This window comes from Platalea leucorodia (genome assembly GCF_965183815.1).
Source record: "Platalea leucorodia genome assembly, chromosome: 1".
Lineage (NCBI taxonomy): Eukaryota > Metazoa > Chordata > Aves > Pelecaniformes > Threskiornithidae > Platalea > Platalea leucorodia.
The window spans coordinates 121,133,179-121,156,841 of NC_138823.1; the positions used below are offsets into that span (position 1 = coordinate 121,133,179).

Below are 23,663 nucleotides of genomic sequence, written 5' to 3' on the forward strand. Positions count from 1 at the left end.
GTTCTGTGAGGACATTCCTTATCGTGAGGCTGACTTTCACCGCAGACCATGGTCTGCAGTTCTTTGCAAAGTTCTCTGTGCTAGGTACTAATGTAAAGCAGTCATTCTGTGTTTGCATGGCTTGATGTATTCCAGGATTTCCTGACTGTTAGGAAATGTTTGTCATACAAACCACCCTAGTAGATTATATAAACATGCTTGCTTCTGAACAGCCAAGTGTCTTGTTGTTTCCCCTGAAGATTTCCCAGTCTTCAGCATCTTAGATGTTCACACTTTTGCCTCCTTTTCCCCATTAGTTTATCAGTTCTGGGAGTGCATGAGGGCTGTGTCATTCTGTATCAGAAAGATGCCATTTAGTATACCAGCTTTTGGTCCTCTGTCATCAGCATGGTTTGCCTTTCAGTCACAAAAGCCCTTGCATGTTTAATTAAAAAAAAAAAAAAAAAAAAAGAAAAGGAGTGAGGCTCATTACCTTGCACTGTTTTGAAAACAAAAGCATTGAATGTTTGATCCAAACCACCTTTTGGCATGGGTGGGCTTTACATGGAGTCCTACCAGGTAGCAGCCCAAGTTCAGCAAGGCCTTCAGCACATGTCATGCGCCTGAAGTCTCTGCTGGTTTGGACCCTCTTGAATTCTGGCCACCACAGGGGAGACAGCACAGGGGCAGGTTGAAGCACAGCTGGTTTTACTTAGCTGAGTGGGGAATGAGTTCTGAGCATTTGGAGAAACTCTGCTTTAAAAATATCTGCTGTTGTGTTGGCTTGCCTCGGGTGATGATTTCCTGTTTGTGAACCGTCACTGAGCAGCTCAAAGAACTTCTCTCCTTCACGTTATACTTAAATCTTGTTTAAATTGTGATATATTGTTCAGAGAGCATAGGAAACAACGCAGTATTTCTGCACATTCGTTGTGTTTCCTGTCCTGCCTTCAGGATACCTTTGAACACTGTTCGTGGTGAATCAGAATGACAATGTATGACAGCCACTTGCTTTGGGAGGATAGCAGCCATTGCTCAGACAGTACAATTTTTTTGATCATTGTGCACACTTACTACACTTGGGCTTTCCTTATTGGCCTGAACCGTTGCCTACATTTTTCTTAAATAATAGCCTGGGTGCCATAGCTCTGAACTGGATAAATTGTTTGCATAGTGTGATCCTGAAAGAGGTATAGCAACAAAGCATTCAGCCTGTGCTTGCATGTGAGATTAAAATACTGTATTTAAAGCTCTGGAAAAGAATTGTGATACTCCTTTAGCTATAATTGCAAATGCATTTGGAATAAAGAAATAAAAGCACTGAAGAGGCACAGTGTTGGAAGAATCAGCCTGCAATACATAAACATGCATCACCATCCTTCTTGCTTTTGAGATGCAGTTAGTACAAAATACAGAAAGCCTAAAGGAAGAAGAAAGGCTATTGAACAACAAAAAAAATCATCAGTGAGTGAAAACACATAACCGTTCCTGACAGCTGCAATTACCTTTGGCCTGCAGCTGGTCATGAGACTGGCAGATACCAGCTGGGCAAAGTGTGCCAAGAGACCTACGGAGCAGCTGGACAGAAGGGCTCTGGAGCACCTCTGAAGCGTATCTGACAGCCCTGCTCTTCTGTGCCTGCTCAGCAAGGAACGTATGTCGTGACTTTCTGCATTATCTTACACAGCCAAGTAGGGTAGCCTGAATGGCCCACGTAAAACCCTTCGTGAGAAGCAATTGATGCTTGGTGTAGACACAGCAAACTCCTGGCTGGGCTGAGCTGGCTGCAGACTCTTCAGTGAGTTTTTGCTTCAGTCCTTTCCCGTCATGGTAGAAGTTCTGCTTTATTTAACCTCTTAAGAAGTAATGGTAGGCATCACTGTGGTGAGCAAGGCCAGCGTATGATGGGGAAATTCTATTTCTCTATGAGAAGCTGTCTTTGGCGGTAATTAGCCAACTTACACCACCTCACTTCTACAGAAGCTTCTCTGTTATCACGTATTTGATCTATTGGTCTATTAGTCATAGACCAATTTCTGCGCTGTACTGTGAAGTCATCTAAACTAGCAAATAAAACAGCAATATCCAACAAACCTCTTTCTGCATAGAATCCAGGTTCCATTGTACAGGGAGTAAACATGTTGCTTTCCATATGACTAGGACTGTTGGCACTTCTGAAGGCCCTACACAGATCTACAAAGTCTCAAACGTGTGTAATTGGAGTTAACCATGTAAATGCCTTCATGCATCTGGGATGATATACTAGAATCAACTTTAAATTATGCAAATTGCCTGCGTAACTCAGCCACATCCACTTTTTGCAAACCAAAATATATATATATGTTGTACATTGCAAGACAAAAGTAGGGCTTCATTCAAGACAATTGAAGACAAACAGGAGAATTAAGAGACTGAGCTTCAGAGCTGAAGAGATTAAAAGGAATCAAGCCTTCTCAGTGATCAAAGAAAGGAGCAAAAAGGAATCTGGAAAACATGCAGGCATGAACAAACCTTAAACCAGAAAAGAGCATCTGAAGAAAGTTTCAGTCCCAACAGATTTGTGCTGTGGGTGCAGATGTCTAAGTGACAGACAGATAGAGGAAGCCTGGAACCTGAGACTTACATTGCCTTGCATTATTTGCGCATACAAAAGTCTTGTTTTATTTTCCCAAGCCACTAAAGATAGAATACCTTGGTTTACTAGAAAATCAGCAACTTTTTTGTATTCACAGTCATTTCTCTTAGAAAATAGCTCTGTGGTATTTTATTACCGACAGATTGAGAGAGAGAGAGAGAGAATGGGATATTCACTAAATTTGAGGAAAAACAAGAGTCTTCAGGTTTTTTCTTATTAATTTCCCCCCAGCCTAATCTAATTTCTTGACTAGCTTAGGTGCCTTACATTTCTTACATTATTATTTCACAATGGGTCTGGGTGACTTCGTTGATCTCTTTGGAGAATAAATTATTTTCCCAGTAATCCCATGGCCTTCAAATGAGGAACTCTTCACCCTTGGGAATGCCGGATTCAGAAGGGGGCTGAGCTTGTGCTGTCAGTGCTGTATCACAACCTGCTTTCTCTCTCCTGCAGTCTGAGATGCTGAGCTAGGGAGAGCTGGCATTTAAATCTCCTCAGCAACAGATCGCTCTTCTGCGGCTGGCATTGATAGCCCAATCCTGACCCCATATTTATGTGATTTCTCATGTACTTCAGTGTTTTTTCTTTGTGGTATTTTTTCTTGGTTTTGTTGTTGTTATTGACAAGTTCGATTCCAGTTTTGTTACTTTGTTTCTGCAGGGAGTTCCAGCTGGGACTCTATTTCACACTTAATGGCTGAAAGCTCGAAAGATCTCTGGTTTAACACAGAAAGAATGTAAAGCGTGTTTAACCGCAAGTCCTCTTGGAATAATTTTTCTGACTACAGTCTTCTCTTCTTTCCATTTATCTGCAGGTCTCTCATGATTTTGCAATCAATTTCAATGAAGACAACCCAGAATGTGCAGGTAACACTCATAGTAGGACAGACTGCTGTATGTCTGCTGTGTGCAAAATGTGCTTGTATTTTTTATTGTATTCCCTGAATATTGTTTAAAATGTTTTTTAAAGAAAGCAGCCAGGAGTTTCAAAACCTGACAGACTCCAAGCCATCAGGCTTAGCTTTAGCAACCTTAGAAAGTGCCACACATTAATTTCCTGAAAAACAGGTCCCTTTGAAAGTACACCATGGTGGACATTCAGCACTTGAACTTGTCCAAATCACTAGCATTTCTGAAAACTAAAACTGTGTTTTCTAGATTCATTCCAGATCTTCAGCTACAGCAACATCACAGGTTGTGCAGCTAAGAAGGGCAGGACATGCAAAAGCAGGCTGTGCACCTCTGTGATCAAAGACTCCTTCTGTGTAGAGCCAGTTCTTTGGCCAGACCTACAGCAAGAGTAGCCTGCTGCAAGTCTGCCCAGCGATGTCCAGCACCAAAGGGTCAGGGCAGCAGCTGAGGTCTGCTATAATAGAAGGAAGGATACTTCCATGACAGCAAATGCAGCAAGAGGCTGGCTTAACACAGCGTAAGATATTGGTGTGTTCTAGCAACAATCACTAATCCTCGGTAGTCAGAGGCCAGATTCACGTAGCAGATTTTGCTGTATGTCTTGTATTTGTAAGTGGGGTCTGCAGTGACTGATGCTAGATTCTAGAAAGACTTCTAGAATCTCCTGCCACAATTCACACATTTTATAAATTTCACACATTTTATAAAAGATGAGAATAACAGGATGATAATCTCTAAACAGTCTAACAAGTAATCCCAGACTAACACGTTATTTGAGAGTCTTGGTCAGATGATCATTACTGTCTAAAATCTACACGTTGTTATTCTTCCTTATCCTTGTGCTACCTTCCAAACACTGAAATGGATGTTTCAAAATGCTCTGCCTGTTCAAATTTTCTAGCTGTTCCTTTCAGCCCTTCTCAGGCTTATTAGTTCAGGCATGGTCTGCGGAATACATTCAGGATGAGAATTAAGATGCCAAGAAATGAAGTGAGGAAAAGAAGAGAGGACAAGAAATTCAAGGGAAAGAGACATTAAAAGAATTCAGAGTTCACGCATCTTAAATGCAAGACCTCTGTTTCAGTTCAGTGGGCACTCCTGCTTTGGTTTTGCGCTTGGATTGTTGGACTGCCCCAGCCTCTGCAGGTCATATGCTTGAAATGTAATTGGGCATAAGCCCTACAGCTGCTTGATGTGTTCACGCAGCTTCTTACATTGCTTTTATAGAGTTAAAAGAAGCTGAAATTACATGTATGCATTTAGGTGTGCCTGTAAGCTTGTGAGCCAGCTTGAAGTTGAGACTTTAGTCACACTGAGAGTATGGGGTTGAGGTGGGGAAGCAAAACAGACCTCAGAATTTTGTCTGGACCATTGTATTTTAAAATGTAGTTAGCTTGCCTGCTTCTGAACACAGACACATTGGCATCTACACAGGGCCTGACCTGTTTAAAACGTCTCAGTTAACAATGGTCAGTGTTAGGTGATAACATATTGTGCATGTAGTGTTCGAATGTAGCTTTGTTTCCCAGTCTAAATTCAGGACATTTCTGACCTGCGTACCCTAGAAAAAAAAAGCCCTAGCATTCTATGCAAAGAACACATTTTTTCTTCCCTGTCTGCTGGCTCTTTTGAGTCCAAAGCTAATTCTTTTATCACGCTGACATTGTTACATAATGATTTGTATTGATTGACTGGTACTTGAAAAGGCTGCCTCATCTATATAGTGCCAGCAGCAGGTCAGAGGTTGGACAGACAAACCCTCTGCAAGTAAAGAACTTACTATCCATACCATACTAGGTATGTGAAATAAAATGTAACAACGGAAATGAGAGGAGGGTAAAAAAAAAGGAAGGAGCTGCTCTATTAGCTTTGTGTTGGCTTATGTCACTTAATATTTGTCATGTATCGAAACTTCATTTAGTTCTTTGCATGTGACTGAGTTATCTGGTAAGTTAACCCATCATCTAAAAGGAGTTTTAGGGCTAAGAAGACATAAAAAGATGGTTGCAGCACGAAAGAAGGCCAGGGAAGAAATTTTGCAGTGCTTGCATATGCATCTACGAGATATAAAAAGCACTTCTTTGTCCTAAATGATACCATTTAAAATAATATCCATCTGGATGAAAGCAAGAAAAGGAGACAGATCAGAAAATGTGTTGTTTAATCATCTGCTGCAGCTTGCTCATCACCTGCCTGTCATGGATGCTTGATGAGTTCCTACCACCAATTGTTCTGCGATGTTTTCTAGATGCTCCCACTGTATTAGGTGACACAGAGAGCAGTAACCAGCATATCATGTGGAGAGAGGATGCAAGAGTGAGAGGGAGATAAAGTGCTTAGTGACCACACTATTTTTCTTTGTGATATTTAGCATACTTGCCAGAAAACAAAGGAAAATTGCTGAAGAGCTTCTTGCTTTAAACCAAGAAAGAGAGGTTGGATCCAATATAAAAAGTATGTGTCTAATTTGCTTTTGAGGAATGAAATCCCTTTCTTTGTGGAAGCAGTGTGCTTTCACTGGCACAAGGTAGTGTGAAGCATCATGCTACCTTGAATAAGGACTGTGTATTGATATGAAGATTACTGGAATTCATAAAAAACAGATATCCTCACATTTCCTCCCCTATTACCATTTCCATTCTTAAATTTTTTAGTATTTATAGCCTTATATTTAGCATATTTATAGTATATTATATTTATAGTCTTATACTTAGTATTTAGTCTTCATTGTCTGAGGAAGAAAGTAAGTGACAACCTTTAATCTAAATGACTGCTTCTATGCATGCATGCATTTTACATGCATCTTGAACCCATACATATATTTCATCAGAGCTATTGAAAGTGGATTCCATTTAAAAATTTGAAGAGTTGAATTGCAAAGAAAAATGCACATTGGCTCTCCCTAAAATAAAGGAGTCCAAGGAAAGTAAGCTACAAAGTAAGCCACTCTCATATCCTGTTGGATTTGAATGTGTAAGGACAGTAGATATTTCTAAAAGATATTAACCTGAGATAGCAAACAAGAAATTATGTTTCTAGAACATGTTTCTTTCTAAGATGAAAGCAACTTTCTGACATGAACCACGCTAAATCTGTGTGGAATGCAGGGAGTAAGGTTTATCTCATACTGTTTTAATGCACAAGAAAAAAAGCTACAGTGTATCTTGTCATCATCTTAGGGAAGCTTTATGAGGCCTTCATGCAAGACGATTAAGTATAAGTAATGAAATCCTTAGCAGATTTCAAATTGGGAGTTAACAAAAGGTCAGTTTTGCAATATGTAATTTAGTCACTGGAATTACCAGGGGAAATTTTGTAACATTACATTTTAGCCAATCAGAGCTATAATTGGAGCGTGTTCTTTTGTCTGTGAGCACTGCAATGGAATAATATGTTTGTAACTATCTATAAAGAGAGTTCTCCACCATTTTTTCATAGGAGGTTCAGGTGTACCATATTAAAGCAATTACAACTCCCTGTGATTTGTTAGTAACGGGTCTGCACCCATAGATCCTGTAAACATGGTTGAGTAAAACCTCATGAGTGAGCTAGTCTCAGTGCAAACTGAAACTGGCTTAGGATCTTATTGAAGTAATTTCATTCTTCAGCATCCTTTACAAAGCTCTTCAGTCTATCACTTTCTTTCCAACTTTAGACCTCTAATCCTTTAGGTCTGGTAAGCTGGGAGTTCTGAATGCAGAGGCTAATGTGCATCACTTCAAGAAATCCTTCTTCTCAGTGATTGAAAACACCAATTTCCATTCTGTGATCTGTCAAGTGTGTCAGCAGAAGTCTGTTCTCCCTGGTCTGGTTATATATCCTGAAATGAAAAAGCCAAAAATAGCTAGTTCTCCATCAAAACTTCTTGACTAAAGCTCATTTTTCTGCAGACTGCAAAGCATCCTGCTGTTTCTTCCAAGATTTCACAGCATTTGGTCATAGTCGAATTCAACCTGTGAGCAATTATGCAAATTCACCCTGAAAAATTATTTTCTTAGCACAGGGGAGTCAGGTATTTGAAAAGATGTTTGAATTCCTTGACAGCTCTAGGTTGTAAGTACAAAGGGCAAATTTGTTGGTAACTACCATGATAAACAGAAATAAATATTTATCTGACGAGCAGGAGGGAGAAGTGTTTTAGTGTTTTTAATTTATGTCTACCCTTTTAGCATGAATCTTAGCTGGTGATCAGGAAATGATCACTTACACCTTGAACTGAGAGGGATGGAAGGTATTACATTGCAAGCTGATACCTGGTAAATAGACATTAAAAACTGCTGGGAAGGAGAAGTGTGATATAATGAATTATATATTACAAACTAGATTCGAGGCAGCTAGAGACAGCTTCTCGGAAATTATATGAAGTTGTTAGTCCTTGCTAATCATGTGATATCTTGAACTGATTCATTAAGAACCTGCCTTTTATTTACATTTTAAGCAAGCATGATATTGGTGATGTGCTCCACATTTATTTGCCTTTTGTGTGGTTTTTCATGCCAGGAATACAAGGTGTTGTGGAGGCTTATCAGAGCTGCCTTCCCAAGCTGCAGCTGTATGGGCCGACAAACATTGCTCCCATCATCCAGAAGGTGGCAAAATCAGCGTCAGAGGAAACCAATACCAAGGAGGCCTCGGTAAGGGCATAATGCTGTGTTTGGCTTTTTTCTTGTCTTATGATGGATCTCTTGTAGACCATCAAAACAAGGCCTTTTCATGTATGTGAATCATGCCTTCACAGTTTTCGCTAACTGCCTTCACAGGAGGCAGCTTGAGTCTGTGTCAGCTGGAGCAGTGTATCTAGCCTCTATACCTTCGATAGTCACAACTTTAAACTCTTCCCCCACTATTCTGTTTCCTGCTGTTTTACTGTAACACACCCAGTTCTTCACTGTGAAAACATAAATGGCACCACTAAGGTTGCAGAAATGTAGGGGCCAAGCCCTAAAGTGTTGATCATACAAGAAGATGAGTTCAAATGTTTCCCTACACAGACTACCCAATTTCAAGTCTCTAGCAGAGGCTGTACTAAAACTTTTTTGTTCAACTAGGGGATTTTTCCAACCATTCCTTTGAAAACTGTAGTGATACAGTTTTCAATTTGCTATTACTGACATAGAGTATCATGTGCCTTTTAGAAATCGGGAGACAAGTCTGTTAGCCTCCATCTGATACAAAATTCATGATAGATTTCTTGGGCTAAAAGACTTAAGCATAGATTGTGTTTTAAATGTATGTCTTTGAAGTGCATTAGGCTTATGTCTCTCCTGCCTTCCAGACAGAATGGGAGAAATGAGAGAATTGGAGAGAATATGTGAGCAAGTAGGTCTGAAACATTTACAAAAGCAGTGATGTGGGAGTAAAGGATGTAAGAGAGGACTTGTATACTGCAGCAAGAAAAATGCCTATGTATAGGAACAGAATAGAGCTGTGCATTAGCATGCATCTCATTGCCAGGTCTGGAGCTTTCTCTAAGCTTTCATGTGCTGAGCCTTTTTTTAAGTCCTATTAAGGCAGCGGTTCCCAAACATTTCTGTTGATGAGTCTGGGCTTGTGCTTGTCACTCCACTGCTGTTTCCAGGATCTTGATAGTATTTAGGGTCCCAGTCCTAAAATGGGGAATTGCTGTGTTTGAATTTCCGTACCTGCCTAATCCTGAGGTGGCTCACTCTGTTCCCAGTGCTGTCTCTGAACTAGTATGTCATATTGAATAAGTTGCTTCATTCTTCTAAACCTAAGCTTCCCCTCTTTCTGTTTGAAAAACAAATTAATTTATAGCATGAGTCTTCAAGATAAAGTTTTCTGCCTGCATGTTTTGTTTTATTCGTGGCAGGAGGTGATGAACAGAACACTTTGAGTTTACATAGCTGCATATACATAAACTTTAATGATGTTTAGTGTGTGGGTATTGCTCGTGCAGAGTGACCAAATTCTATGACCTGTTCATTTTTCCTATTAATGCACGTTTGTTAAATGACTCCAGCTGCCTAACAGTTCATAAAGGATCCAAGTGAGAGTCACTCTTCCCCATTACCAAGTGAAGATATGTCATAGCCTGTGATCCCAGTTCAGTGGGCTTCGGAGTTTTGGGAAAGAAATGACAAGTGCACAAAATTGCTTGCTCTCCTTTAGAGAATGAGAAAACCTCCCTTCAGGGCTCTGCATGAAGTGTTTGAAGATGGATATATTCCTCCCTGCACATGCCCTGGCTCTCCTCAGGGACTCCATTACTCTGCAGAATGCAGTAGACCTGCCATGGTGTGGTGTTTCTCCCACAGGCAGCAGTGGGTCACCCTCCAGTTTGCAGATGGCTGCACCCATCCCACTTGCCTGTTAGCAAAGCTCCTCTGCAAAGTGCTGTCATAACCTCCCTGACAGCTCTGCTACAGGCTTGTAATGCTTCAATACCCCATTCCTCCCTGCCTCCCACTGGTTCCCAAAGGGAAAAAAAATGTAATCGGAAACTGTCAGCAGAAGTGGTTGTGCAGCAGATGGAAAATAGGGCTAGTGGGGATCTCAGGACTATTCCAGACTTCCCAGCCAAAGTCCTGACTCTCCCAGCCCTGGCAGCTAGAAACCCCCTTTTCTACACTGTCCATCCCTTGGCTCCCTCCAACTCCTGGGAATTACGTGAACTACAGCGAAACTCCAGAAGGGGAGAAATCAGTAGCTGAGGAGGTTTGGATGGGAAATGCACTTAACCTTTGAGTCACTATAAATACTCTTTTCTTTTAAAAAAGTCCACGAGTGAGTTACCAGAAACACTTTTATACTGGAAAAGGGCAAGCAGCTTTGGAAGATTAACTAATGATGTAATTTTTCACTTCTTATCCAACAACTTCAGCAATATTTCATCCTGCTGATTCTGACGGATGGCGTCATCACAGACATGGCTGACACCAGAGAGGCCATTGTCCATGCCTCTCACCTTCCCATGTCAGTCATCATCGTTGGGGTGGGGAACGCCGATTTTAGTGACATGCAGATGCTGGATGGCGATGATGGGATCCTGAGGTCTCCCAAGGGCGAGCCTGTGCTTCGAGACATTGTCCAGTTTGTGCCATTTAGGAACTTCAAACATGTAAGCTGACTTTTCCATCCATTCCACAGAAGGGTGCATGTATATAACATATAGTGAATGGTCCCTGGGGCTGGGCCTGACTTTGGATGGGCATGAAGAGTTCAGTAAACCTATGGCATTATTGTGTCAGAAATGGAGAAAAAAATGAATACAGAATGAAATATGCTCCATTAGTGAGATGGTGAGGGTGGGAAAAGAAGAGATGGGGCAGAATCCATGTGCTTCTTGTGGTACCAGTCCTTACCTCCATTTTCTCCCTGATTTTAGTTTGATTGCCCTCCCTAACTTATTTTTCCTGGTGTCTCTTTTCCATTTTCTTTGCATCTGTTCTATTAGGACTACTGTATTCTGCTTTCCAGCCTTTCATTTCCACAGGCAACTGAAATGGCTGTGGATTTGTACTCACAGTGTACCCCAGGAGGCTGTTTCCATATTGAAATTTAGGTCCCTAAGTTCTGAAAGGCAGGACTATCCACCCACAGCATTCTGGTTGCCTCCAAACCCTTTACCCAAATTCTGTACAAGAACAAATCCAAGGAAGTGCTGTTACCAAGAGTTTCCCTGTGCCCTCAGCCAGCTGTTCCTGTCTGAGCCCAGCGTGGTGTAGGAGACACTCTGTAGAAGAGGAAGGGAGAGACCCAGCATTAAATTGCCAAATTTGAAATAATCCCTTGGCCATGTACTTTTCTCCTCAGTCACCTGCCCTACATTGCAGCATCTGTCCCAGTGAGTTCTTCAGCAACTGGGTAGAAACCATGTTCACCCACAGAAAGAGCTTTCCCACACACAGCCAGGTTTTTCAGGGCCCTTTTCCTCCATATGGAGGCATGGAATGGCTGTTGTGTTCCTCTGCAATGCTGGTCACATCCCTTTCCCTCTGTTTTTCCATCTTTCTCTCCCTTCCTTCCCCTCATTCCTTCTGTTATATTTAAGTGGTTATCCAGACTGGTTTTTTGCTCACCTCAGTGTCTAGGAAGGATGTTCTCGGTATTTGATTTGAAAATTTCCTTACCCCACAATGTAACTAACTCATTCTCCTCATGAGATTGCCTTTTCCCATCTGCTCTCATACGCTAGTGATCCTTAGATCTGAATTTGTCACACAGAAGTTTTCGACTCTGGGTTGGTTTTGGTCTGTGTATGCGTTTGCAGTGCTTACATTCCCTTAGTTTTTCTAGGCTTTTTGTTACCACAGGAGATTTTTTTCATTTTGCTACTTCCAAATTACCTTCATTTTATTTTCCTCTTCTCAGGAGTTGTTCTTTTTTCTCACTTCAAAATACGATTTTGCCATGTTTGTCCTAGATCTAGATGCACTTCTTACTTTCACAAACTATACTGAGGAGTAAGAGAAACAGACTTGTTCCTCTTTTCCCTTTACCTTTGTGTAAAGAATGGATCCTCATATGGTGTAAAACTCACCTTGTGCTATTAGCTCAGTGATACCTTGCCAAATGACTGCAGATTTGCCACTGAATTGTAGATACATACATTTCGATGTTGATGCTGCCACTCACTCACCTATTAAGTAACCGCTGCAACAAAGTATGAGGATGACCTGCTCATAGCTTGTGATTCTCCTCCATCAGATAATCACAAGTGTGTAGTGCTGCACTGTAGTCTATTGTAAAAAAGTGTCAAGAGGCAAGTTATTTATGGGCTAGTGCTAGACCTACTTTCAATTAGTTGTAAATATGTTTCTGCAAGCAACTGGCAAAGCCAGCTGCATTTGTTATTTTTGGTTTCATTTTGTGAGTTTATAACAAAGTTGAAATCATCCTTGATTGAATAGATTAACACTGACAGTTGCAGTTCTGGGCACTGAATATATAGTGCCTCTGGTGTTAACTTGTGAGTGATTCTATGTGTGATTTTAATTGCTAGCATTGGTCAAATGCAAGCATGTACTATTTTTAGCTGTTTTAGATTAACATCAGTACTCAGTACTGGGAGAGGATAGCAATCTTAAAATTTTATTACTCTTGCCAAATAGTGATATTTTTCTCCCCCTTTCTCTCAGTAGCAGAGGTAATATAGATATAGATAATGTATTTGCTATATCAGAAAAGTCAATATATATTATGCAACTTAATATTTAGTCTGTTTATTGTCATCTTTCAGCATTTCAACAAACATCAGTGTAATGGATGAGTGCCCATAACAATAGCCACTTCTGGTTGAATTTCTTTATTGTCATATTCCAAATAATCTCTCTCTCTGAACAAAGTGACATTCACAGCCAGCTTGCTTACTTATCCTCAGCACAAACACAAAACCATGCCTTTTGCATCAACTAGTGAAATAATTTTTCATGGTAGAAATGAGTGTGATGTTTTGAATCAAACTTATTTTTTTCCCCACAGAAAAATGCGGATTTAATCCATTTGGGAGATTTTTGCCAGATCAGTTCTGATCACACACAAGAATTACCATAAATCAGCATATTACATTTGATAGCTTTAAGTAAAAGATGTATTTAGTTACAAATCATGTCCCTTTTGTCAATGTACCTTGTGTTTAGTTTTGGTATGTAGGATGTTCGACTATTAAGTAGAAAGAAATGTTGAAGGATCTTCTTAGAAAGACTACAAAATGTTGTATAACGTTTATAGATTTGTCTGACAAATCAAGTATTTATTTATGCCTAAAACCATATTACTCCTACTACTGACGGAAGGAGGGAAGAAAATGTTATTTGTGAGCAATTATTTTTTGTTTTGCTGGACCAGTAAACCAAAATTCATTTGCAGTCAACCCAAACAATATTTTTTTTTTCATTACGTCAATTCTCAGGTCAGCCTGGAACTCAAAATCTCTTATCTATCCAAAGAGATCAAAAATAATATAGCCAAAAGCTGCCCCTGTGAGAAAACTGAAAGGAGGGAGAAGGAAGTTGTAAAAATAACCTGTAGAGTGAATCCATTTTATAAGTTTGACTTCAGAAAAGGTTCTGATCCTGCATGGCACTCATACAGGCATTTAACACATTTCGATTAGTTACAATTATTCACATACCTAAAACCTCTTACCCACTTTAGTGTTTTACTGGCTCAAGACCCAAGGTAGAAAGAAAGCTTTATTATAGGGTTTTAATCTCCTACATGATGTAGTGTATCAGGAGTACTGCAGTAAAGTATCTTACCTTTTTGACTCTCTCTTTAAGGAATATCTTTGAAGGTATAAAAATAATACCAATAGTTGTAGTGATTCTTGGCAAATCCTGTAGTTGCAGAGGCTTGATAAAATCAAGGTAACCATTACTGTTTAAAATATGTCCCATTGTATAGTGGGTGGCATGTGCAATTCACTACGAGGTAACATAACAAACAAAGGGAAAATACTTTCCCTGAACCTGAGTGAATTTCTTCTTTCTGTAATTATCACCACCCCAGCAACATGAGTGTCCTTCACCTGAAACTGTAGAACAGTGATGCTCACAGTCACTGAAATGTAGTTGAAGAAAATCACCTGTCTCAATCCATTCACAGTCATATTTTAAGAGCTGAAATTGTCTGCCTTTAGGATGCATGATATATTTACTGTGCACAAATCTGATGCCACAGGTAGATTGTATTCCACTCTGCATTGTATTTAATCATAAAGGCTAACAACTGTGACTTAATAACACATATATCACAAATGAGTGTGGAAAGCACAGCTCTTAACCACTGCAGGGAGGAAAGTTTTGCACTATGTATTGTAATTAAAGATTAAGCATCGTGAAGCTATAGAACTGAATCAACAGTCATTTGTAATATACACCAATTACCATCATAGGGGATTATTCTCCTGCTGCTGCCTGATCTGATTGTTGTTTATTAGCCATCAGTTGAGAACTATTCATCTTGAGGTGTTTATTGCTAGGATGCTCTTTAAGCATAGCAGTTAAACAGTGGAGAAAACATTAATGTACCATCTGTGTTAAAAACACAGTGAAGGTAAATAACCCTTACGCAGCACTGCTGAACTGGGGCTGTTTTTTAGCTCAGAAGTTACTGGGTCTGATTTGTACTTATACAAATGCTGCTTTGCACCATCTGGTCTAGAAGTGAGAGTGCTTTACCACCACAAAAGTAGGTACAGTACAGGTGACCAAATCAGGCAGGAAATCACCCCTAACCCTGGTTTTGGGATGTTCCCTGCTAGAAGAGCCCCAGGACCAACAGACATCACCAGCATGATGAAACTCTGTAAAGCAACAGTTGTCCATGTTCAGACTGAAGCACGGAGTCAAGCCAGCTACCCCAGGGCAACTCTGTGAGAGGCCACATGTTGCCTGTGAGCTTGTGGGCACAGTAAACGTGTTAGGTTAAACCTCAGTGAAAGGCTTTTTACTTCACATGCACACTGGACTCAGTTGACTCCTCAGGTGGCAGTGATGGAGCCGGGCATCTGAGCCCTGACAGAGCCTGTTCTGAAGGGCTGACCCCTCATTCAGGAAGAACGGATGTGGCATCGGAAGAGAGAGAAGTGGCAACAGGAGGGTGATGCAGAGAGATGAGTGGTGGCCCAGTGTTCAGACATTGACTACACACGATCCAGAGAAGCTGGTGGGAAGTGCTCCTGCCCAGCATTTTTAAAGGTAGAGCAGAATGAAGTTTCCTGATTGCTAAGGCCTGTGTGTGCAGCGATGGCCCAGGACTCTTCCCCCACTCCCTGTTTTTACCCTTTATGGAGGGTTGTATTTTTTGTAAGATGGCACAGAGGCAGGCTAAGGTATATACAGCTTTGGCACACTGGGAAGGAGATTAAAAAAACAGTAATTCTCAGTAGCAACATAGAAATCAGCCATTTGCCTGTCTCCAAGGGGTACTTTCTGCTGATTTCAGTGAAAACAGCTTTAGGCAAGAACAGGGTAACTGTGGAAAACCATGCATTTCACTTCCAAGGATTAAAATAAATGGGTTCTGTTACTGTGTAACACCTGAGAACAGTTGCTGCGCTGTCATGCAAAGTATGGGCTCTGCTTTGCCAGTTTGTTCATGCAGAAATGTTCCAGGATTTTTTGCCTGCACAAATATTTTGGTATAAATGTCACAGTAGGGAATTAGCGGTTCATTTTATTTGTTGCTAATCACATATGTGACTCAAAATACCAAAACACAAAAAATAGCTTTGTTTCTAGTTTTACTAGCATTATCTTTGTAGTATTGTAACATTTGATACTGGAATTTGTAATAGCCCAGGGGCTTTCTGCACCCCTGGATTAGCTTGCCTGTGAATAGTTGCCATTTACATCCTATGTAAGCCTAATTTTAAGACTCTGGAAGGATAAGGATCCCACCCCATGAAATAGAGTAGGGCAATAATCAGTCAGTACAACTACTTTGTGACATAGTCATTTTGAAACTGGCTGACAATATTACAGACAGTGAGGAGGGAAGTGTTCGTTAGTGTGGGAAAAAGTACTCGGTGTGCAGAAGAAATGTGACCCAGCCACCAGTTGAGGAGTTCCCATGCATCATCTGAGCTGCAATGTGTGATCCGTCTGTGCTCTATCTGGAGATAAACACATTGGTTTAAACCTCTCAAACTGACATTTAAGCATTTGCATTTTTACTGCATTTTTGCGGTGGGCTCAGAGGGAGCGTGGCCGGGCAGGCTGACTCCGAGGGGCTTGGAATCAGCTCTACCCAAATACTTAGAAACAAGCAAATCCAAAGCACAGGGCAGGAGGGTGCTATTGGGCTGCATGGGAGAACAGGAGTCCAGTTTTGTGACTGCTGAATTCAGGGGCTGAGGAAAATCCCTGCAGCACATGCAGGTAACGGTTGCTCACAAAACATCCACAGGCCCCGCTGTTTAACCTGAAGCATCGTCAGGGTGTGAGGCAGCAACTGTGTGTTGTCAATGGAGGGCATGGTTTCTCATTGCACTGAGGGGTAGCCCTCCTCCCCGCCTGGGGCGAAAGCCAGTGGCCATCTCCATATCCATCTCTACATTTCAGGGTCATCAGTTCCTAAGTCTGGTTGACACCTACCATTTATACATTGCAGAAAGAGCTCTAAAGCCTCCACAAAGCCTAGGATTGAAGCCTTCTCATGACCATGATTTAATTCCAATGAAAACAAAATATTTTTTATTGAATTAAAAACTTCCCCAGCCATTAAAACACCACGCCAGATCCTGAAGAGCAGAATGGTGATGAAGGCCTCCCTTTCACAGTGACGTCCATTCATGTTCAGCTTGAAGCTCTGCAGGGTTCCTCACTGAGTACTGAGGAATGAAGTCTTTGCAGCCCTTTTCACTGCGATATGGTGCTCTCCCAGAGTGCAGGGAAGTTCAGTTACCTTGAACTTAAAATAGTCCAAAGGGACCTGAAAAACATGCAGCACACTTTTGGCTTTAGTGTACTTTCAGGTAGCTACAGCAACAAGCCCAAAGTGACTCACAAAATGAGTTTCCAGCAATAGTGCCACTCACTTTGAGTCTTTTTTGCCTTCCATTTCTGTACCATACTTCCTACCTTGATCTCATGGCACCAGTGCCTCCAAAACCCATGGCACTTCTAGCAGAGAGACAGGTTAACACTTGTGTTTTCTACCATTTCCTGCAGGCATCCCCAGCTGCTCTAGCAAAAAGCGTTTTGGCTGAAGTTCCAAACCAAGTCGTGGACTATTACAATGGCAAAGGGATAAAACCAAAATGTATGTCAGAGTACGAGTCTTCCAGGACACTAGCTCCATGAACCTGCCTGCACTCTTTTACAAAATTAAAAATGAAAAATGCTACTGTCTACAACTACTGTACTTAAAAATGAAACAAAAAAAATAGCACGTTTTGGTGATTTTTAACTAAAATAACCATTTTTTTTTGCATGTGTAGCCTAAAGGCTTAAATCTGTTAAGCGGTTGTATTGTTGAAAACTTTTTATGAGAAAAAAACATCCAGAAAAAAAAAAAGTGAACTCTTTACATTACAGCATGTCGCCTTGAAATAAAAAGTTATCTGTATCTGTTTTTTATACAGGTTTGTTGAAATTTTGCTAAATTTCTTATCTTTACACTGTAAAGCATTTTGAAATATTTATTGAGAGTCGATAGCCAAAATGTCTTTGGTTTAATCTGCTATGAACTGAGAGATTTTTCAAAATGGCAGATGCATGAACTGTATTTTGCATGTTTAAAATAAAAACAACACAGTTTTGCAGTTGTTGTCTTTATTTCTCTCTCTGCCACAAGGCTGCCTGCTTTCAACTTCCATATTCCAAGAAAAGGGTAAAAAAGTGTTCCCAGAGATACCTGGCCTGAAGCATGGGCATTTCTAATGTTAGCAGCTTATAACATGGGCGCCCGAACATGCCCACTCAGTCTGTGGCCTGAGTAGCAATTTTTGAAAAGCCCGACACATCCAGCTGTTATATGAAGGGTTCAGACTGTAGCTGTAAACAGATCTGGCTTGCAGGGCATGATCCATCAGGATTGCATGTCTTAAAATACGCCCACTTAATCCAAACGATCTGGCTGGCTTTCAAATGGGTTGTATTTTGGCTACCCAAATTTATAACCTCTTACGTTTGGGAATTCTTATTTTGTTTCATTTGTATTTTCTTAATCTCTCACCCAATATCCAACTTTGCGTGACACGTTTCCCGGAAGGAATTTTGCACAGCCTGATTTTGTGACAACTAGTGATTTGTAATTTCATGCACACACAGCTCACTTGTGTGTGATAGAAAAACTGGTTTTGTACCAAGAGAATATTCAAGCCACCTTTTTCTTTAAAAGAGGACACACAAGGACAGATTGGCAGCGGATTGATCTTTTCATTGAAATACTTATGTATATAAATGATGAAACTAGATCATTGTTAGTGTTTGAATTTTGGCTTCTTCATTTGCTAAAAGACAATAGTGAAAGATGTGACTTGTTAGAAGTTAAGGATAAAATTTGACCAAAAATCATTTGTGTGGGATTGTCTGAAGGGCACAGCTTTGGACGAGTTGCGCTCCCACTGGACTGAAAACATTCTTGTTGCTAGTTCCAGAAGAAGCTGTTTTGGGCCAGTGCTGAATATTTTGGAAAATCTCACCTGTGAGCAAGGGGTTTTGGTTTTAGAAATATGTATTTTTAAATGAGTTTGCAGGTAATGTAGAACTCTAGCTCCCTGATTCTCCTTTAGAAGTAACTGCCATGGTATCAGCTTTGATTGATGATTTTGTACCATAAAGTGAAGGCAATGGGACAGCCAAGATGCATGGGGCTGTCTCCCCAGCACATTCAGTTCTGCTCCATCTATATCCTGCAGCGCAATCATTCATGCTTGCTAGTAAAGATTCCTTCAGCTGATCGGATATTGAACAGCAGCCAGTATTACTTGGTCATAGGTATAAATTGTCTGAAGATGTCCCGACTGATAGATCTCAAATCCACATTTCCATTTAATGGCTGACTGTTCATTTGAGAGCTTACCCCAGCAGGCTGCACATCTCTCCCCCTGTGGGTGTATTTTAGCTGGAAGCTACTGTGATTTTCCCTTATATCTCATGCACGACTCTGCCAACGTATCTTAATTCTTATCTACAACATCTCTAGTTTCTTATTCCCATTTCCCCCCTTTTCTCTTTCCTTCCTTATTCTCAGAAGGAGCATTTTCTAGCTGTTAAAGCACATGACTGAAAAATCAATGACTCCATGCTCTTTGCTCCTCCAGTATCTTATTTTGTAATCTTGGGCAAGTTGTTTAACTTCTCTGTGCCTCAGATTCCTCATCTGTAAAATTAAGGTCACTGCCATGTATTCATAACTATCTCACAATGGTACTGGGGGGCTTTAATATTTGAAAAGTGATTTGAGATCCTCAGAGGCATGATGGTGCTTTTGCCACGTAAAGAGTATCACTTTACCCCGGGCATGGATTTAGGGATGTAATGTACAGCTGAGGAGGGGTTCAGCCTTTTCTTTATTATTTGCCAGACTGAAGGAAAGTAAAAGAAAGCTTTCAGCAAGAAAAATTAGGGATCAGATAAATTGGTACATACGATCTTTGGCTAAACTGATTTTTGAAGTGTTTATGGTTACATGGAATTGGGCAGTTACAGCTCTTCATTAGCAGAGGTGTTTACAACGTGCTTCTATAATGTAGCATCACATAAAATGCAGAGATCAACACGTGGTTATTCAATGGTTATTGTAGGCTGAGCTATATAAATCGTCAGTCATTTTCATGTATGTAGGTCGTCTATATAAGTGTCTCGAAAGAATCACAGTTGCTGCAGATCTTTCTGCTTACTTCACAAAATCCAGATTATAAATGTTGTCTACTTAAATCATTATCAGTGGTAATACAGATCAGCGATTCTGTAGCAGCCCTCAAGGTATTTGGAAAAGACACCTCCATGATATTGAAAAACTAATTGGAAATCTCCTTCAGTCTATATAGATTTCAGCATGTAAAACAAACACGTAATAGTGTGGTGAGCTGGTGTAGGAGAATGCACAGAAGACAAAACGAGCCATATGGTAAAGGCTCTCTAATGAGGCTTTGAATGTTATTTTCATTGCTCCAAGTTACTCAGTGCAATAAGATACTATAGGGTTTATGCAGGGTAATATCATTAAGTATATGAATATATCTCTGAAATGGCATTTTTTTCTCCTGTTTATCTACTTAGGGTTTTAGTGAGGCCGTTCTGCCTTTAGGCAGAACTGCCATCAATTTTTCTCATAGATTTTTTTATGCAAATTTAAACTTCTACTGCCTTTTGATGGATCATTTCAAATTCTGAAAACTCCTTTAAAATAAATTCTATCTTGTCCTTTTGAGGTAATTGATGATCTAAAATATCTCCTCTGCATACTGCAATCCTGCCCTCCTTTTTACTGTCTCTCAAATCCGATTAAAAACCAAAATGTCCCAGAATACTCAAAGATACTCATGATCCCTATTAGCCCAAAATACATTAACTTCCATGATTCTTCAGCCAGATACTGAGCTGAGTTGTATTTTTAGTTGTGTAGGGGAAACTAAGTCTACAATAATAAAAAAAGCACTAATACACTGCTTATTACCCTAAGGTTAAACCTACCTGTGTAAAGTTCTTACCATGATAAGCAATACAGTGTTCTATAGCATTTGATGAAAGAGTCTACAGGTATGAAATGAAAATGAAATAATAATAATAGTACCACTTTAAAACATGTCTTTTAGTCTCCAAATATCAAAGGTACACAACTGATGACAGGTTTACAGTTGATAAAAGGTTTACAGTTGATAAAAGGTTTACAGTTTGATCCGTTAGAGACCTGCTGAGTGGAATATAGAACAGTGGTTTAAGCCATGGCTTGCTGCAGGTTGCAGAGATGATATTCCAAAATGCAGAGGTGGAAGGCCCCTGCTCTGAGCAGATTTGTATAACACAGCTCTGCAGGTCTGCGACACTCAACTACATCCCTTGGGTTTACCCACACAGCAAATACTGTGATAGAACAGTGTGTGGCTTAGCGAGCCTCATTACTGTATTGCAGTAAGGTCTTTGCTGATGAGCTAAACAGAGCTGGCTCCTTCAGCTTGGCTCTCCTGCTGCTCAAACAGGACATGGCTTACTCCCAGAAAGAACCCAGCTGGTTATTCAGATTCACCTTTCTCACTTGGGATTACAGGTCTTGCAGTCACACCTGCTATGTAAATCTAAACTTATCTCCAACCTTTCCAAAGTGAAAGAGGTACTAGACAAACTCCCTTTGCTCCTAAGTAGCACTGACATTTCAGGCACAAAACATAGGTCCATTTACATTCACATTCTTTGGAATGGGAAAGATGAGCTGGAGGACTCCTAGGATAAGGTTACATTTCTCAGGTTGTTTTTTCCCTTTATTTACAGGAAGTGCCATTTGCCACAGAGAAAGTACAGGAGGGAGGGAGGGAGGGAGGGAGGGAGAGAGAGAGAGAGAGAGAGAGAGAGAGAGAGAGAGAGAGAGAGAGAGAGAGAGAGAGAAAGCTGTTGGTATTTGTCTGGACCACAGTTTTGGGTGTGAATGCCAAAATTCTGTTCACTGTTACCCACTCTGAGGTGCCCACAGCCTCTCTTGGATCTGGTTAGCCAGCCACAAGCCTCTAGCGCAACACACACCCATACCATGGTGGGGAAGAAAACTGAGAGGCAGTGTAAAGAGGAGAAGCAGTGACGGACTTCAGCTGGCCACGCTGAATGGTCACGTATCTTTAAGATTCTGTTGAAAACAAAAGGGAACTTTGGGTTCATACCCATTCACTGTCCTACCTAGTGCACTGTCGGCTGTGCTGGTGCCCTGCTCAGAAAAAAGGGTGAATTAATTCTGAATACAGATGAAAGCCAAATCTCACTGAAGCCAGAGAGGCAGAGGTACCAGCCCTGTGCCAGGCTGCCCAGAAATCCCCTGCCTGGACCACCTGGATATTACTTGCCACAAGCGTTGCCTTCCCACCCTTAGGTGCCCTTCCCACTCACAAGGAGCTCCTGAAGCAGTTCGGCCCCACACCCTGCAGCAGTCTGGTAAAGCAGAGAGGTTTCTGCCCAGACCCCCCAGGCGTCCGCTCGATGCCTGCATGGCGGGGGAAGGTTTTGAATCCACACAAGGGTCCTGCAGCCCTGTGTGCCTAAGTGGTGCTTGCCAGCGATAAACTTCACCCAACGCTGCACACGTTCCCTTATTGCTACTTATTTGTTGGATTTCGCCAGCTCGCGGCTGGAATGGAGGCACGGGAGCGATGGCAGTGCTGGTGGGGTCAGGAGAAAGGGTGCCCACGGCGATTTCTGCACATCCTCTCCCACCACCCCCTCGGGTGAGGGCTTCCCCCCGTGTCAGAGAAGCCCCGTCGGCCACGGGCGCTGCAGCCCTGACCCGCGGGGCCTTCGGGCAGCACTCGCCCCCGGGCACGGAGAAGCCCAGCTGGCCATCGGCCAGGGCCGAGGTTAAACTCCAGGTAGCGCCGCGGGGCAGGCTCCTTCGCCTGGAGGGGTAACCTGTCCCCCTGGGCCGGTTTGGGAAGCCGCTGAGGCCAGCCCTGCGGGGGATGCCTGACGCACGACCACCTCTTTGGGTTGATTCCGGAGTTTTTAAGTTAACTTTTGAGTTAAGCGCCTCCCCCCGCCGGGAGCGCGGGCCGGAACCTCCTCTCCGAGGCAGCACGGAAAGTTTTAAGCGCCGGACCAGGCGGCGCCGGAAGCCGGCGGTGGCTCTGCCAACGGTCGCGGCATGGCGGGCTGGGGGCTGCTGGGCCGGCTGTGGGGCCGGCTGGGGGCGGCAGCGCCGGGCAGGCCGCTCTGGGCGGCGGCGGCGGGGGCTCCCGGTGACAGGTAGCGGAAGGGCTGGCAGGGGAGGGGGCTGCTGCGGGAGCAGCGCGGCGCGGGGCGGTGGGGGCCGGGAAGAGCGGGGGCAGAGGGGGACCCAGCCCCTGTCGCAGCCCCGGAGTAACGGGAGCCTCGGCGGCCCCCTCCCCTCAGCGGCGCCTGCGGTCTCCACCGTCTGGAGAGGCCTGTGGGTGCCGCCTGTTGGCAGTTTGCATGGGCAAAGCGGCAGGGTCCCGGTTTACTGCTGGGGCAGTCTCTGTGCTTCATTCTGAGGGGCCTGACCTGTGTTTTGAGTCGCCTTGGCCAGCTGTGCATTCGCCATTCGAATGCACTCGCCACATGCATTCGCTACCTGTGTTGTTAAATACTCTGTTTCATTGTACTTGCAGAGGATTGAGGAGCATTCAAGCTTTTGTTAGCCTTCACAAAAATTATGGCAGTACAGTGAGCTGTTTAGCAGGGAATGTAAAATCAGAGAGTTGTTGGGGCTGGCGGGAGCTCAGGAGGTTTCTAGTCTAACCTGCCCACAGTGTGGCCAGCTCTGAGCTCAGGCCAGGTTGTTGAGGGCTTTGTCTCGTTGAGCCTTGAGAGCCTCCAAGGACAGACGCTGTGCAGTGTCTCTGGGCCCCTGTTCCAGTGTTTGACTGTCCTCAGGTTGAACATTTTTTCCTTATGTCAAATCAGAACCCCCTTTTTCAGTTGATACCAATTCTTTCATTCTCCTGGCATGACCTTGGTAAACATGGCATGGCTCTGTTTTTTCAGTAACCCTCTCATAGGTATTGG

The 23,663-nt window shown here is 42.2% G+C and overlaps 2 protein-coding genes across 2 annotated transcripts in view; both read left to right on the forward strand.

Annotated features, from left to right (window-relative positions):
• Nucleotides 1–17,294, forward strand: part of CPNE4 (copine 4) — a gene marked incomplete at both ends in the record, with an annotated part of 194,027 nt that extends 176,733 nt beyond the window's left edge. The window contains 4 exons of the mRNA XM_082307141.1: nucleotides 3,432–3,483; nucleotides 8,029–8,162; nucleotides 10,370–10,606; nucleotides 17,163–17,294. Coding sequence (XP_082163267.1) covers nucleotides 3,432–3,483; nucleotides 8,029–8,162; nucleotides 10,370–10,606; nucleotides 17,163–17,294 — 555 coding nt within the window. The remainder of the gene's footprint in view (nucleotides 1–3,431; nucleotides 3,484–8,028; nucleotides 8,163–10,369; nucleotides 10,607–17,162) is intronic.
• A 5,488-nt stretch (nucleotides 17,295–22,782) lies between these two features.
• Nucleotides 22,783–23,663, forward strand: part of MRPL3 (mitochondrial ribosomal protein L3) — a gene marked incomplete at its 5' end in the record, with an annotated part of 32,137 nt that continues 31,256 nt past the window's right edge. The window contains one exon of the mRNA XM_082326729.1: nucleotides 22,783–22,883. Within this exon, the coding sequence (XP_082182855.1) occupies nucleotides 22,783–22,883 (101 nt within the window). The remainder of the gene's footprint in view (nucleotides 22,884–23,663) is intronic.